Here is a 13,011-nt window from a genome sequence, read left to right as displayed (position 1 = left end):
TTCTCCTCTTTTTTTTCTCTTTCCATGTGTGCTGCATAGAAGGAGGACAATACCTCTTGGAAGAGATAGGTCTAAAAGACTTTCAGCTGATATGCAGCCTTTATCAAATCTGCTAAGTCAATTTTCCCCGAAATCGGTTGTGGATAAAAGAAATAGAATCTTAAGACTTACCTGAAAGTCTGGTATGATTGCACAACTTGATCATTTTTGGGATGCTCCACCAGCAGCATTGGTGGTAGCCAGGCATGTGTAGTCGTAGACAGGCCAAGATGCGTTTGCCTCTGGCATGCCAGTGGCTAGCCCACTGCTCACATCTGCTCGGCCTCTTGCTGGGGCAATCATTAAGAGCAAAGCAGAGGGGAGAGTATGCTTATAAGCAAGGCTCTACCCACAGACAGGAAGAAACTGGTGAAAAAAGGGGAAAATAAAATAGACTGGCAACGAAAAAAAGCTAAAACAAGAAAGCAAACTGAAAAGAAAGGAGGCCATGCAGCCTAAGGCGTAACAAGGAAACAAAATTAGTGATTCAAATAAAGTAGCTAAAATAAGCAGAGGGTACACGTGGGCGAGGCACCCCTCAGCTGGAAGGCTGGCGAGACTTTGGTCAGTACAAGGAAAATAAAAGGTAAGTCATGCATCCAAAAAGGGACACAATAAATATCAATGTAAGAGCATGCACATGGGACTAGTGGAGTGTAATAAGAATTTGGGTAACATCCTTTTACATATGAAGGTGGCAGAGTGCAGAGAGGCTTTCAAAGTGACCAGGCAGTGCCTGAGGTAGCCTCCACAACAAAGTATCCTATACATTTATCTGTTCTTCATGTAATCACCGCAGGATGGACAATGCAAAAGAAGTGAAGCTAAACCCACGTCGTTTCGACATAACCACAGTGTTGTTAGGTAGAAGCTCACACCCCTATGGGTGTCATGCTTCATCACTGGGTCACATCCTGGTCCCTAAATACCAGGATGGGCTCCATCATGTTCCAAGGAGCCCTTAGGCTAATTGTCCTACCGTAGCCTTAAAATAACAATTCCTACAAACATCAAAGCATACCTTTAGCCACATCATAGGGAGGCGACTGACTTTTCGAGCACTGGAGGCATTACATTTCTACATCTTTGAATGTAAAACTCTGAATAATTGAGCTCAAAAAACGTATTTTCAGAGAGCCCCTGAGTCTCCTATCTCTCACAGATATGTATTGGCCTTGGCTGAATTAGGGCCCCCTGGAAGGTTGGGGAGCTGAAAAGCTGGTGGTCCCCATGCACTGCAGATGTCTGTGTCACGCCCCTGCAGAACATCAGGAAGGTCGTCCTCCACGTCCAACATGAAGTAAAGTGTTCATTCAGCACCGCCATTAAGATGGCTCAGGGCGGTGATGCAGCTCTGTAACCTGTTTCCCAGACTGACAACCTTTCGTTCTCGAGGAATGAAAGGCTGTCAGTCTGGTAAACAAAGCTCGCAGAGCTGCATCACTCGAGGTAGAGAAAAAAGAATCACTGAGGTGGTTAACATGGGCATCCGCAGACATTTTTCCGGGGGGGTGGGGGGGGGCAGATCTGGCAAACAAAGGGCGTGGCTAATGTTAATCAATAGGGGCGGAGCTAAAATGGCAGACAATCAGGATTGGGTAATTCTCAGGCCAAGCTGAGAAAAAAAGTGGTAAATTCTGCATTTGAAACTGGATAACAATTAGAGCACACATAAGAACCCTAATATTACCCCCCTTGCCCCTTAAAACTCATACATTCCCTGATCCCTAAAATTAGCCCCCCTGCAACCCCAAAACCCATAACCAATACCCGCCCTGACCCCTAAAATTGTCCCCTGGGCACCCCAAAACCCATACCCACCCTCCACCCTAAAATGTCGCCCCCTTGCAACCCAAAATCCATACCCACCCTGAACCCTAAAATTGCCCCCCTGGTATCCCAAAACCCATACCCACCCTGAACCCTAAAATTACCTCTGCCCCCCCAAAACTCATACCCGCCCTGAATCCTAACATTACCCCTGGCACCCCAAAACCCATATCCACCCAGATGCCTAACATTTCCCCTGGCACCCCAAAACATATACCCGCCCTAAACCCTAAAATTACCCATGGCAACCCAAAACTCATATCCACCTTGAACCCTAAAGTTATCCCTGTCACCCCAAAACCCATACCCACCCTGAACCCTAAAATCACCCCACACGCATCCCAAAAGCTGAACGCTACAGGGAAGATTAACAAGCCCCTTGTGCCACTTTTGCGTCAATTTTAACATGGCAAACGTGACACAAAAGTGGCCCAAGCCACTTGTAAATCTGCCCCTACAAGCTTACACCATATTTGCATATTCGAAGGGGACTGTCCTCCTTGACGTTTCCATGCATGTAAGTCTAAAACACCGTTACCTAGATATGCAGCCAGTAGGTTATGCTGGTGATGCTGTAGAATGCATTAAAGTTACTGGAACTTACTTTAAAACAGCTGCCTACTCTTCTGATACTATTCAGTGGAGTCGGGCTGATCAGCAACACTGTCGGCCTGGCATCCAGTCCAGCCCCTCCCGAAGGTCTCACTTTCTAGATAGGTGTGGGTCAAATGTCTCCTGGATTCTCCTAGCCTGAGCCTCCTCTGCTTCTTCGTCGGTGCCCTTGGATGCAAAAAGAGTCAGATCCATGGCCCTGTTCACTATTTACCTGGTGAACAGCGCTGTGAATGTGTATTCCATACAAGTGCACAGACAGCAGGGGGAAAGGGATGGCAGAGTAGGTGACACTTTTCCTTTGTAAAGTAATTCCTGATGGCGTCATAGCCCAGGGTGTGCTGTCTGTGCACTAGTATGGAATATACATCTATACAAGTGCACAGACAGCAAATCCTGGGCTATGATGACAGCAGAATTTCCTAAACAAAAGAAAAGTGTCACCTACACTGGCCATCCCTTTCCCCCTGCTGTGCACATTTTCTCACTCCCACCCCATGACAAGGCAGCTAGAAGTGGTGATTTGTCATTCTGAGGGGTGTGAATGTTATAAGAATGTGTGAGCCTGGCTGAGACAGCTTCCCGGCACACCACACACACACAGCCGCACCTGAGTACTTCACAAAGGTCTTAAAAGACCATTTAATGAGACTTTGTTGTGTTTTCACCCCTACTTAGAGCCCCTGCATCTCCAGTCTGCACATGGCTTTGGCCGGATGAATTAGCCCCCCCTCCCGAAATTTGAGGGCGACGAGTTGACGTGAGGTTTAAAAGAGGGGTGAACGAGGGATTGAAGACTCTGAGTGGTGCCTGTGATTGGGCAGACATTTAATGCAGTTTCTCTTTCAAATGGGTTTATTGTACAAATCTACTTTGATAGACTTGCAGACAGCAAATGCTGCTGCCTTTCCATGGCGTCTGAAAGTTATTTTCTTGAACTTGGGTCGACGAGCTGATCGGGTTCTTGTCTTCCTTCATGTGGTGGTGATGAGTGGGTTGCAGGGTGCCTGAACTTGTCACCTCTGTCATTGGTAGCCCCCTGCTTCCATCTGAACACTGAGGATCACGGCCCCCCCAAACCACCGGCACCTGGAGGGGTCGCCATGATGCCTTGGGTGACCAGCTAGCATGAGTGTAAAAATTCAGGACAAAGGGTCCAAATTCGGGAAAGAAATTCAGGATAGGAGGTCAAAATTCAGGACAAAAGGTAAGGTTTACAGACACATCAGAGAAGGTTGCACAATAGTATATAAGTAAGTAAATAGACTACAACTAAAGTACAAGTGAAAATAAGTTTATATTAGTTTGAGACAATTGTGCACTTTATGGTTTGTCAGTATACGCGCATCTTTAAGCAAATGTGCAGGTTTTTTTGTGGTAACAAAACCGCCCCCACCTTTCCAGCTCCCAGAGAAAATGCCTGGTGCCCAGTCCGGCCAGTCTGGCCTTGATACCACCCTCCAATGGCGCCCCTCATCTTCACATAGACCCTCTCTCATGTGTATTTAATTTCTTCTATAGTGCTATTCATCCCAAGTATGTGGGGCAGAGTTTTGGAATGCGTTACAAAACACACTTATTATATAGAGACAATCACTCATATAAATGGGAATGTCAATGTATAGGAAATGTTGCTTAAAATAATGGGGCTTACAATGTGTAATCATACTTTCATCCATCATTCAGTCTTTCACCATTCGTTCTGTCCTTCCATCTGTGTGCCGATCCATGTCCCTATTCATCCATTTACAAACCTATCCATCACGTTTCCTTCCATCCATCATTTCACTCATCCATCCCTCAATCCATCCTTTTACTCATCCATCATCCATCCATCCACCCTTTTACCCTAAACATCTGTACACTCATCCATCCACTCTTCCACCCATCCATCCATTAACTCATCCATCCAGTCATTCACCCTATCAGTCATCCATTTACCCATCCCCCTTCCTCTTTCAATTCCCCTTTCACTTAGCTATCCATCCTTCCATTCACCCATCCATCCATCTACTCATCCACTCATGAATCCATCCATTGAACCTATCATTCATCCATCCTTTCACTCATCCATCTACCCTTTCACTCCTTCACTCATCTATCGACCCTTTTGTCCATCTACCCGCCCTTTCACTCACTCATCCAGCCTTACATCCACCCTTTCTCTCATCCGTCCATCCATTCACCCTTTCACTTATCAAATCACCAATCCACCCTTTCACTTATCAAGTCATCAACCCATCCATCATTTTATTCATCCATCCACCCATTCACTCGCCCGTCATCCACCCTTTCACTCGTCCTTCCATCCAGCATCTGACTCATGGTGCCAGCTATCCATCCACCCAACCCTTCAGTTACTTACTCACTCACCTTTTCACAATAATTATGAGACCCATCAAGAACTCCACCCTCGCTGTAGTTCCTAAAGCAAGGGGTGGGGTGGAGAAGGGTTTACTATGCCCCTGCACATAGGCATTCTGAAAAAGTGGAAGGCGTGAGTCATGCATGATGCACAGTGCCTTGGCGTGGGGCGACTGTGACATGGTGTTGTTTCCAGAGCTTTAAGTGGGATGAAAAAACTAAGGGGGTCTCTCCAAAAGAGTGTTTGATGTAATAAAATGTGTGGCTTAAAACACATAAGCTAAAAATCTGTGCTTAATATAATGTGCCGCCCATACTGGTATTTTTGTTGCTTCTGTCATTGCATCCAGATATATAATACAACAAATAACGTTACACTTAAAACAAGTAGCGTTACACCTAAAACAAGCCAGAACTATTGGCTTTGTCAATGGTTGTTTGTTGCATAAAATAAAAAAAAGCAACCATGGCTGCTATACTATAACTATAATCCCTTTCTTTCAACTTCATTCACCGCCTTCCTTTGGCTAACTGGATTCTCACCTAGCAGCGGCATGGGCGTTTTTGCACTTCCATAAGACAGAATGCCCTGCCCTGGACTGAGGCTGTAGGAGGCCGCCACATGCTATGCAAGCACAGACTGACCCATTGTCATTCTGTATGTGGCAATCAGCCCCACACAGAATGATAATGGACGGGGTGGGGCTGCTCTTGTGCTTAGAGGGAGCTGAGGCCTTTTGCAGTGATGTCCTGCCTGAGGAAGAGCCCCGGCGTCAGACCTCCCTCCAGGAAGCATTTGTGCACATGCGCATGTGCAGGGGGGGGCAAGGAGAGGTGCTCCAAGGGGGGGCAATCGCCCCTCCTTGCAAACTCCTGCGGACACCCATGGTGGTTAATGGGAAACATGCCGTTTTCACCAAAAGAAGTGGGTGACCCAATAAACCCTTGCGAGATTGGGCTAATATATGTTGGTAACAAATGCACCTGCAAGGGGATTTGTTTATTAATAACTAATCACAGAATATAGACCTGGTTTCTTCTTGTAAATTTTGGTCTATCCAACCTAATTGGCATCTGTTTAAAATTCTTAGGGCCAGATGTATCAAGGCTTTTGCGACTTGCAAAGGCCCAGATTCGCAGAATGTTGGCCTTTGCGACTCGCAAACTGCCTTTTTGCATTTTTTCATATTTATGAAGAAATCGCAATTTAAGGAATGGCAATAATTTGGGATTCCTTATTTTGCCATAGCATTTAAGGAATCGCAAATTGTGCGATTCCTTAAATGATATGTATGAAACATTTTGAAATTGCGATTTTGTGTTAAGAAATCGCAAATTACCACCAACTTGTAGTTGGTGGTAATTTGCGATTTCTTGTAAACATGCCCTATTTGGCATTTGTGAGGGTGGCATGTGGCACACATACATGCCCATAGGGCATGTATGTGTGCCACATGCACACACATGTAAATTGCGATTAACAAATTGCGAATTCGCAATTTGAGAATTATTGCACTATCATTCCTATGGGCCTACTGGCACATAGGAATGCATTGGAAATTATTCTTTATTTGCGAATTCGCAAAATGCGAATTCGCAAATAAAGAATAGTAAGGAATCGCTAAAAAATAGCGATTTTGTACATTCATTCCATTTTGTGAATTCTAAATAGCGATTCGCAAAAAAACGCTATTTAGGATTCGCAAAACGGAATCTTGATACATCTGCCCCTTAATGTCTTAGTGTTCAAGACTCGAAAATTAATTACACTGGATACATAAAAGAGCTACACGGGAAATGTGTTCCATAGAAAATTGATTCTTTATGTTATTTTCTTATAGGGTACTGTTCAGCATTAAAAATTAATCAAGCAAAAAATTACAAATGAACAGGAATTAGATAAATCAATCCATTAATCCATCTGTATTAAAGTCCAATCTATTCAAAATTTATAACAACGACTTCTCTTTTTGTTGTAACATAGGAGTCGTTGTTGTAAATTTTGAATAGATTGGACTGTGATTAGTTTTTAATAAACAAATCCCCTTGCAGGCTCATTTGTTATCAACGTTTTCAGCAAAAGGCAAAAAAGACGTGACAGAATATGCAAAACGATGCACAATATGTGCAGTAAGAATTCTCATATAATGGCAGACTTTAGTCTTATGTTTTCTATTATTATGATTGCTGTGGTTGAGGAATCATTTATTCTTGGTTCCCCATCCACCGCCGCAGCACCTCCACTTAGTGGACTCATGGCTCGTGTGTTTCTTTCTTTCCAGGTACTATCGTGAATGGCTTGGTAAATGTCAGCATTTCTACCATCGAGAGACGCTTCCAGCTGAACAGCTCCCTGACGGGCCTGATTGCCTCCAGTTACGACATCGCGTTCTGCGTCCTGTCGCTGTTCGTCTCTTTCTACGGACAGAGGGGCCACAAGCCCCGGTGGCTCGCCTTTTCAGCCTTCACAATTGGGCTCGGATCGATACTGTTCGCCGTGCCGCACTTTATTGATGGATTGTACGAGTACGGAGCCGACTTTGAAGGTAAGACATCTCCAGCTCAGAGACATTTTAAGCCATGGGCAACGTGGGCTCTGGCCCAGGGCCCCCTGAAAGACCCATCTCTGATTTCCATTGAGGTTTGCCATGATGACCTTGAATAATTCTCATACAGATTTCTTTAAATACGGTTTTTCATTTTATTTATTTTTAATGTGGGTGATGTCTGAGAGTCTGTTATGAACATTTCGCAGAACAATATTGTATTTATGTTTCATGCAACATCCATAAAAAAAGTTCCTTTTACATAAAAACATGACCTCACATATGAGAGAAATATGAAGGTGTCACAGATATTATTTGCAGTAATATTAGTGAGCTGCCACTGTGTTACAATATTAAAAGCACACAGCACTTTCTCTGAATATTAGATTCAAACACATTTAGAATTTGGACGAGTGTGTCCATGCACTGTTAGTAACTTGGCCAAAGAGGGCATGCAAGAGCTCATACTGGATCATAAATTCCAACCTGCTCCGAATAGAGGCCCCAAATCACATTTTTTGGCCCAGGGCCCCCAACATCCTTAAAACGTCCCTGCTCCAGCTCGCCATGAAAAGCTAACTAAATCCCCAGCTATTGCCAGCGTGGGTGTTTGTTGAGAAGGCACACGCTCTACCTAAAATGTAACTCTTTGGATGCAAAATACTTCGCATAATGTTTATCTTGAAACTGAAGTGGCAGGAACCTCTGGAATTCAGCAGTACTGCCGGTGACATGCCTGCTTGGGACTATGATTGCTCTTGTTATCTTGAGACTGTCTCAGTGCAAGTAACGCGCATAACATGCTCAAGGTCAAGGGCGCGGCTGTTATTATTGTTAAGCATTTCTTCTCGTGCAGGTAGGTGCTTCCTGACCTCAAACTAAATTCCCCTCCATTATGTTCGATTCTTCCGTTATTATACTAAACGTGTATTGTGTTTTTCACAGCCATAATACCTTACATTGTTTTAGTCAGCAGTGAACTAGCAGCCGGGAAGTAAGCAAACGTGCCGGATAGTATAGTTAGTTGGGTGTTGCAGAGCAGAGCTGCTCTGAAGCCTTTGTTGCAAAAGTATCTTCTTATTATTTCAATCATGAATTTATCAGGAGACATGTAACAGCTATGACCAAAAAGCATTTGTTTACGAATCGTTATTTGGTAATCTCTATTACTAATGTACTAAAGTTATATCTGGCCTTTTATTTCCTAATTAACGAATCAGAGTGTGTCGCAAATAGGCCTACTTCATTAATATTAATGAGGTAGGTCGAAATTTGTGACTTACTAGAATTCGATTCGCTTGCATCACAGGCCACCATGTCTTTGATGCTTTTAAATAAAGTAAAAAACAGAGATAAGTCGATGGACCCTTCCTAATGTCAGCACCTGACTACCTTTCTCCCCGAAATATTAAGTGGCCCTTGAGTTACTAAAGGGAGTTGTGTGCACACTGGCTGGCACCCATCGTTACTGTGCCTATTCCCTAGGGAATCCAAGCACAAATGAAACAACCGCAAAGGTGCACCACAAGAAACAAGAAATAAGTGCAAATGATATTAGCACAAGAAAGAATTTTATCAAAAAGATGTTGGTAATCTTCTAGTATTCTTTATTTTCAATTTTCAGTACAACGTACAGCCGACGCGTTTCGTCCCAAGCTGGGACTTCTTCAGGGCTTTTGAAATCGTGCTTCGTCACATTTAGAGCGAATGTACAGAAAAGAGTCCGGAGAGCGCCTTCCCAGACTCAGTATCCCAATATGCAAGCTGGAATATATATTTCCATCCAGTTTGAAACAGTCAGGGTTGAACCTCCAGGAGTAAAGGGAAAGGAAAAACAAGCTCAGATTCTGTGACTGACAGGATGACGGAGAAAAGTAGATCAACTTACTGTGAAATTTTGAAAAATGAGGACAAGGATTTGCAGGATTCCTAAATATTAGAAAGGGTTGGTCTCGCAACCTTAATATGTGTATAGAAGATTACCAACATCTTTTTGATAAAATTCTTTCTTGTGCTAATATCATTTGCACTTATTTCTTGTTTCTTGTGGTGCACCTTTGCGGTTGTTTCATTTGTGCTTTTAAATAAAGTAATCTTTTTTTTTTAAATGCAGTATGTTTTCTATAAAAGATGTGCTTAAAAAAAGGTAAAATGTTTCTGTTTTTTTTAAGAGTAGGCAATGGTTTTGTGGGACCACTGCCTGCTCTTAAAACATATTTTTTTCTGTTCTCAAAGAGCAAGGGATCCCAAAGGAACCCCTTCCCACTTCAGGATTAGTTACCACCTCCTTCAAACAGTCGGTAAAGTATTAAAGTTTTGCAACTGGAATTCAGTTGCGAAACATTAATTCATCTCATTCCTTATTTATTTATTTATTTATAAAGCTTGTAAAGCGCACTGTCGCCTAGCAGGCATCCTGGCGCTGGAGCTCCATGAACTTGACCGAAAGGACAGCTGTAGAACAACACTCAAACCCTAGGGAACAGCCAGGTCTTCACAGATTTTCTGAACGGGAGAAGTTCATCTAGTTGCCTAATCTCCCAAGGTAGGCTGTTCCAAAGCTTTGCCGCAGCCACCCTGAAAGATCTTCCCCCTGCCCTGACTTTTTTAAACTAGGGACTCTTACTAGACGGGCTGAAGAAGAGCGCAGCACCCTGCCGGGAAGTACCAGGTAAATTAAGCCTGCAGTGATCTGGGTCCAAGCCTGTGAAGGGCCTTAAAAACAAGGCAGAGTGACTTAAATCGTATTCTCTGCCTGAAGGGAAGCCAGTGAAGTTCGGCCAAGGCAGCGGAGGCTGACGTTCTTCTAGGCCATCCTAGGGCCATTCTGGCCGCTGCTGACTGGACTCTTTGAAGCCTATCAAGCAGAAAACTGGGAGACTTGAGCAAAAGTGCGTTACAATAATCGAGTCTGCTCAGGATAGTGCATCTGGCCACCAGAGTCCGAGCAGAGGAAGGGAGAAGTGGCATAATCTTACGAAGAGACCTAATCAGGGCAAAGCAGGAGGATACAGTTTTTGCAACCTGGGCCTCTATAGTCAGCTTGTTGTCCAGCATAACCCCTAGGTTACACACTGTTTTAACAGGAGAAACCTTGGTGGCTATTTCAGAGGGCCAGAGATTAACCGGAAAAGGGTGTGGAATCTTGCTCCCTGCATAGAGGAGCAGTTCAGTTTTGCCAGCGTTAAATTGCAGGGAATTAACCTGCAGCCAGCCAGCAACATCCCGAAAACACTCATGGAAGGTCCCAACAGATATTGACTCCTCCCCCTCAAAGGAGAGGATCAATTGAGTGTCATCCGCAATATTAATCATATTAAACTTATATGAATTAATCAGGGAGACCAGAGGTTTTAAATAAAGATTAAACAAGATAGGGCTGATTGCCGAGCCTTGAGGAACCTCATGTGTTACTGGAGAGAACGCAGATTGAAAAGGGGGAGGGCCACAGCCTGCTGTCTGTCCTCAAGAAAGGAGCGAAACCACCACTGGGCACAGCCCCTCACCCCAGCCTCCTGCAATCTACGCAGGAGGATCTCATGGTTTACCGTATCAAATGCGGCAGACAGGTCGAGTAAGATCAAAGCGGTTGTCTGACCCCTGTCTGCACGCATTAGAAGCTCATCCATAGACATAACCAGGGCCGTCTCTGTCCCTTGTGCAGGGCGGAAGCCAAATTGCAAATCCTCCAGCTTCTGGTGTTGCTCCAAATGTTTAGACAGTAAACAGCTGACGCTACGTTCAACAATCTTTGCCGGCAAAGAAAGCAGCGAGATTGGTCTGTAATTCTTAGAGCAATCTGGATCCAGCAAAGGTTTTTTTAACAGCGGGGATATCACCGCCTGCTTCCATCGGCCGGGCACAATGCCACTGGCAAGTCTGGTTACAGATCTGGCGAAGGGAAGGAAATAATTCTACTTCATACTCCTTCCAGATCTTATGCGGGACTGGGTCCATAGGTGAACCGGAGGAGATGTTCCATGCCAGCCTCCTGAAGTCCTCCTCCCCTAAAGGGGGAAACTCCAATAGTTGCTCCCCAGGGCTAATGTTCCTGCCGAGGGAGATCCGGTCCATCAGTACTTGGGAGCAGCTAAGCCCCCGGGGAGTTTTGAGATCCATGATAATAACCTACATTTTTTCCCTGAAGAACTTGGCCAGGTTCTCACAGAGTTCCTGCGAGGGGGGTGTTGCATTCTTGGAGCAGTCCGGGCTAGTAAGGCTGTTGAGAATATTAAAAATGCTCCGAGAGCTGTTTGAAGCATTGCAGATTGAAGAGCAGAAATACTCTGCTTTGACGTTGTGGATCAGGGTTTTATACTCAGCCAATTTAGACTTCGAAAACAGCCTGTCTGAGTCGTCATATCCCCGTCCCCATTTCCTCTCTGCCTGTTTACAAGCTAGTTTAGAGGATTTCAAAGTATCGTTAAACCAAGGGGCCGAGGCTCTGCTTTTGCTTGTAAGCTTTTTTAAAGGGGCATAAGAATCTAACATGTTGGTAATCCTAAGGCACAGCTCGGCAAAGTTTTCATCAACCTGTTTATCCAGGAAAAAGCAATCTCCGACCTTGAACACCGAATCTGACCCTCATAGCCGTGCCATGGCCTTCCAGTCCCTGCACAGAACCTCAGTAGTAGGGCGCACCAGTCGGGTTCTGTCAGTGTTGATAGTAACATAAAATTTAATTAAGAAATGGTCGGTCCAGATCATCGGTAGTATGGCCCCCATGTGCAACAACTGAGGGCCAGAGAAGACAAGGTCAAGGCAGTGACCCTCCTTGTGAGTAGCACCCACCACCTGCTGAGAAAGGCCCAGGTCCTCACACATGTGGAGAAGATTGCGGAGTCCTACATCTAGGGGGCCGTTAGGCCAGAGATTAAAATCCCCTAGGATTAACAATTTATTGTGGGAAGCTGCCATATTCGTAAAGGATGTTAGCAGGGATGGTTGTTGTAGAGCCGTAAAGGCCCCAGGAGGTCTATAGCAAATGATCCCAGTGGCAATAAGGCTAGAGGCATTCTTTATCGCCAAGCCCAGTAGCTCCACACCGTCAACTGAGTCCATCTCAATGGTCCCAACTAGCCAGGGGGCCCTGTAGATAATCACCACCCACCCCCCCTACCAATAGGTCTAGGTAGACAAAAGATTTTACAGTCTGGCGGACAGGCCCAACCAGGTTCAATCTCGCAGTCAGAGCGAGTCCACGTTTCAGTCATAAAAAGAACATCAAGCTGATGTGACTCAAATAGCAATTGGATTTCCACACAGTGTTTAGGCAGAGACCTCACATTAAGGAGTCCACATGAGAGAAGGCTGCCACCCAGGAAATCGCTCAAGGGAAGAGCCGAGTCAGCAAAGGCAAGATTACCCCCATCGGCGCAACGTTCCCCTATATTGCGCAAGGTTTCTCTGGAATAGTGCCGCAAGGCCATCTCTGAGGGGGGCACCCTACCCTCGCCATAAAGGGCAGCGTGGCTGGTGCTGAGCGCTGCCTTAGCGCGGACAGGCGCAGATGCGCCAGCCCCCCTTTTGAAGGTCACGTGAGGAGAAAAGACTAGAGCGCTCACCCTGGCCCACTCAAAATGGCGGCCTCTTTCAAACATCAAATCACAAACTCAAATTG

General features: G+C 45.0%; 1 protein-coding gene across 3 annotated transcripts in view; it reads left to right on the top strand.

Annotated features, from left to right (window-relative positions):
• The window catches only part of LOC147726898 (solute carrier organic anion transporter family member 4C1-like), a 575,548-nt gene that overhangs the window by 68,579 nt on the left and 493,958 nt on the right, over positions 1 to 13,011 (top strand). For all 3 annotated transcript variants that reach the window (XM_086960969.1, XM_086960968.1, XM_086960970.1), the window contains exon 2: positions 7,128 to 7,391. In XM_086960969.1, the coding sequence (XP_086817095.1) occupies positions 7,128 to 7,391 (264 nt within the window). The remainder of the gene's footprint in view (positions 1 to 7,127; positions 7,392 to 13,011) is intronic.

The sequence above is a fragment of the Lissotriton vulgaris genome, chromosome 3_1 (assembly GCF_964263255.1).
Source record: "Lissotriton vulgaris chromosome 3_1, aLisVul1.2, whole genome shotgun sequence".
Lineage (NCBI taxonomy): Eukaryota > Metazoa > Chordata > Amphibia > Caudata > Salamandridae > Lissotriton > Lissotriton vulgaris.
The sequence above is the reverse complement of the archived record's forward strand: the minus strand, read 5'-3'. Positions and strand labels throughout refer to the sequence as shown.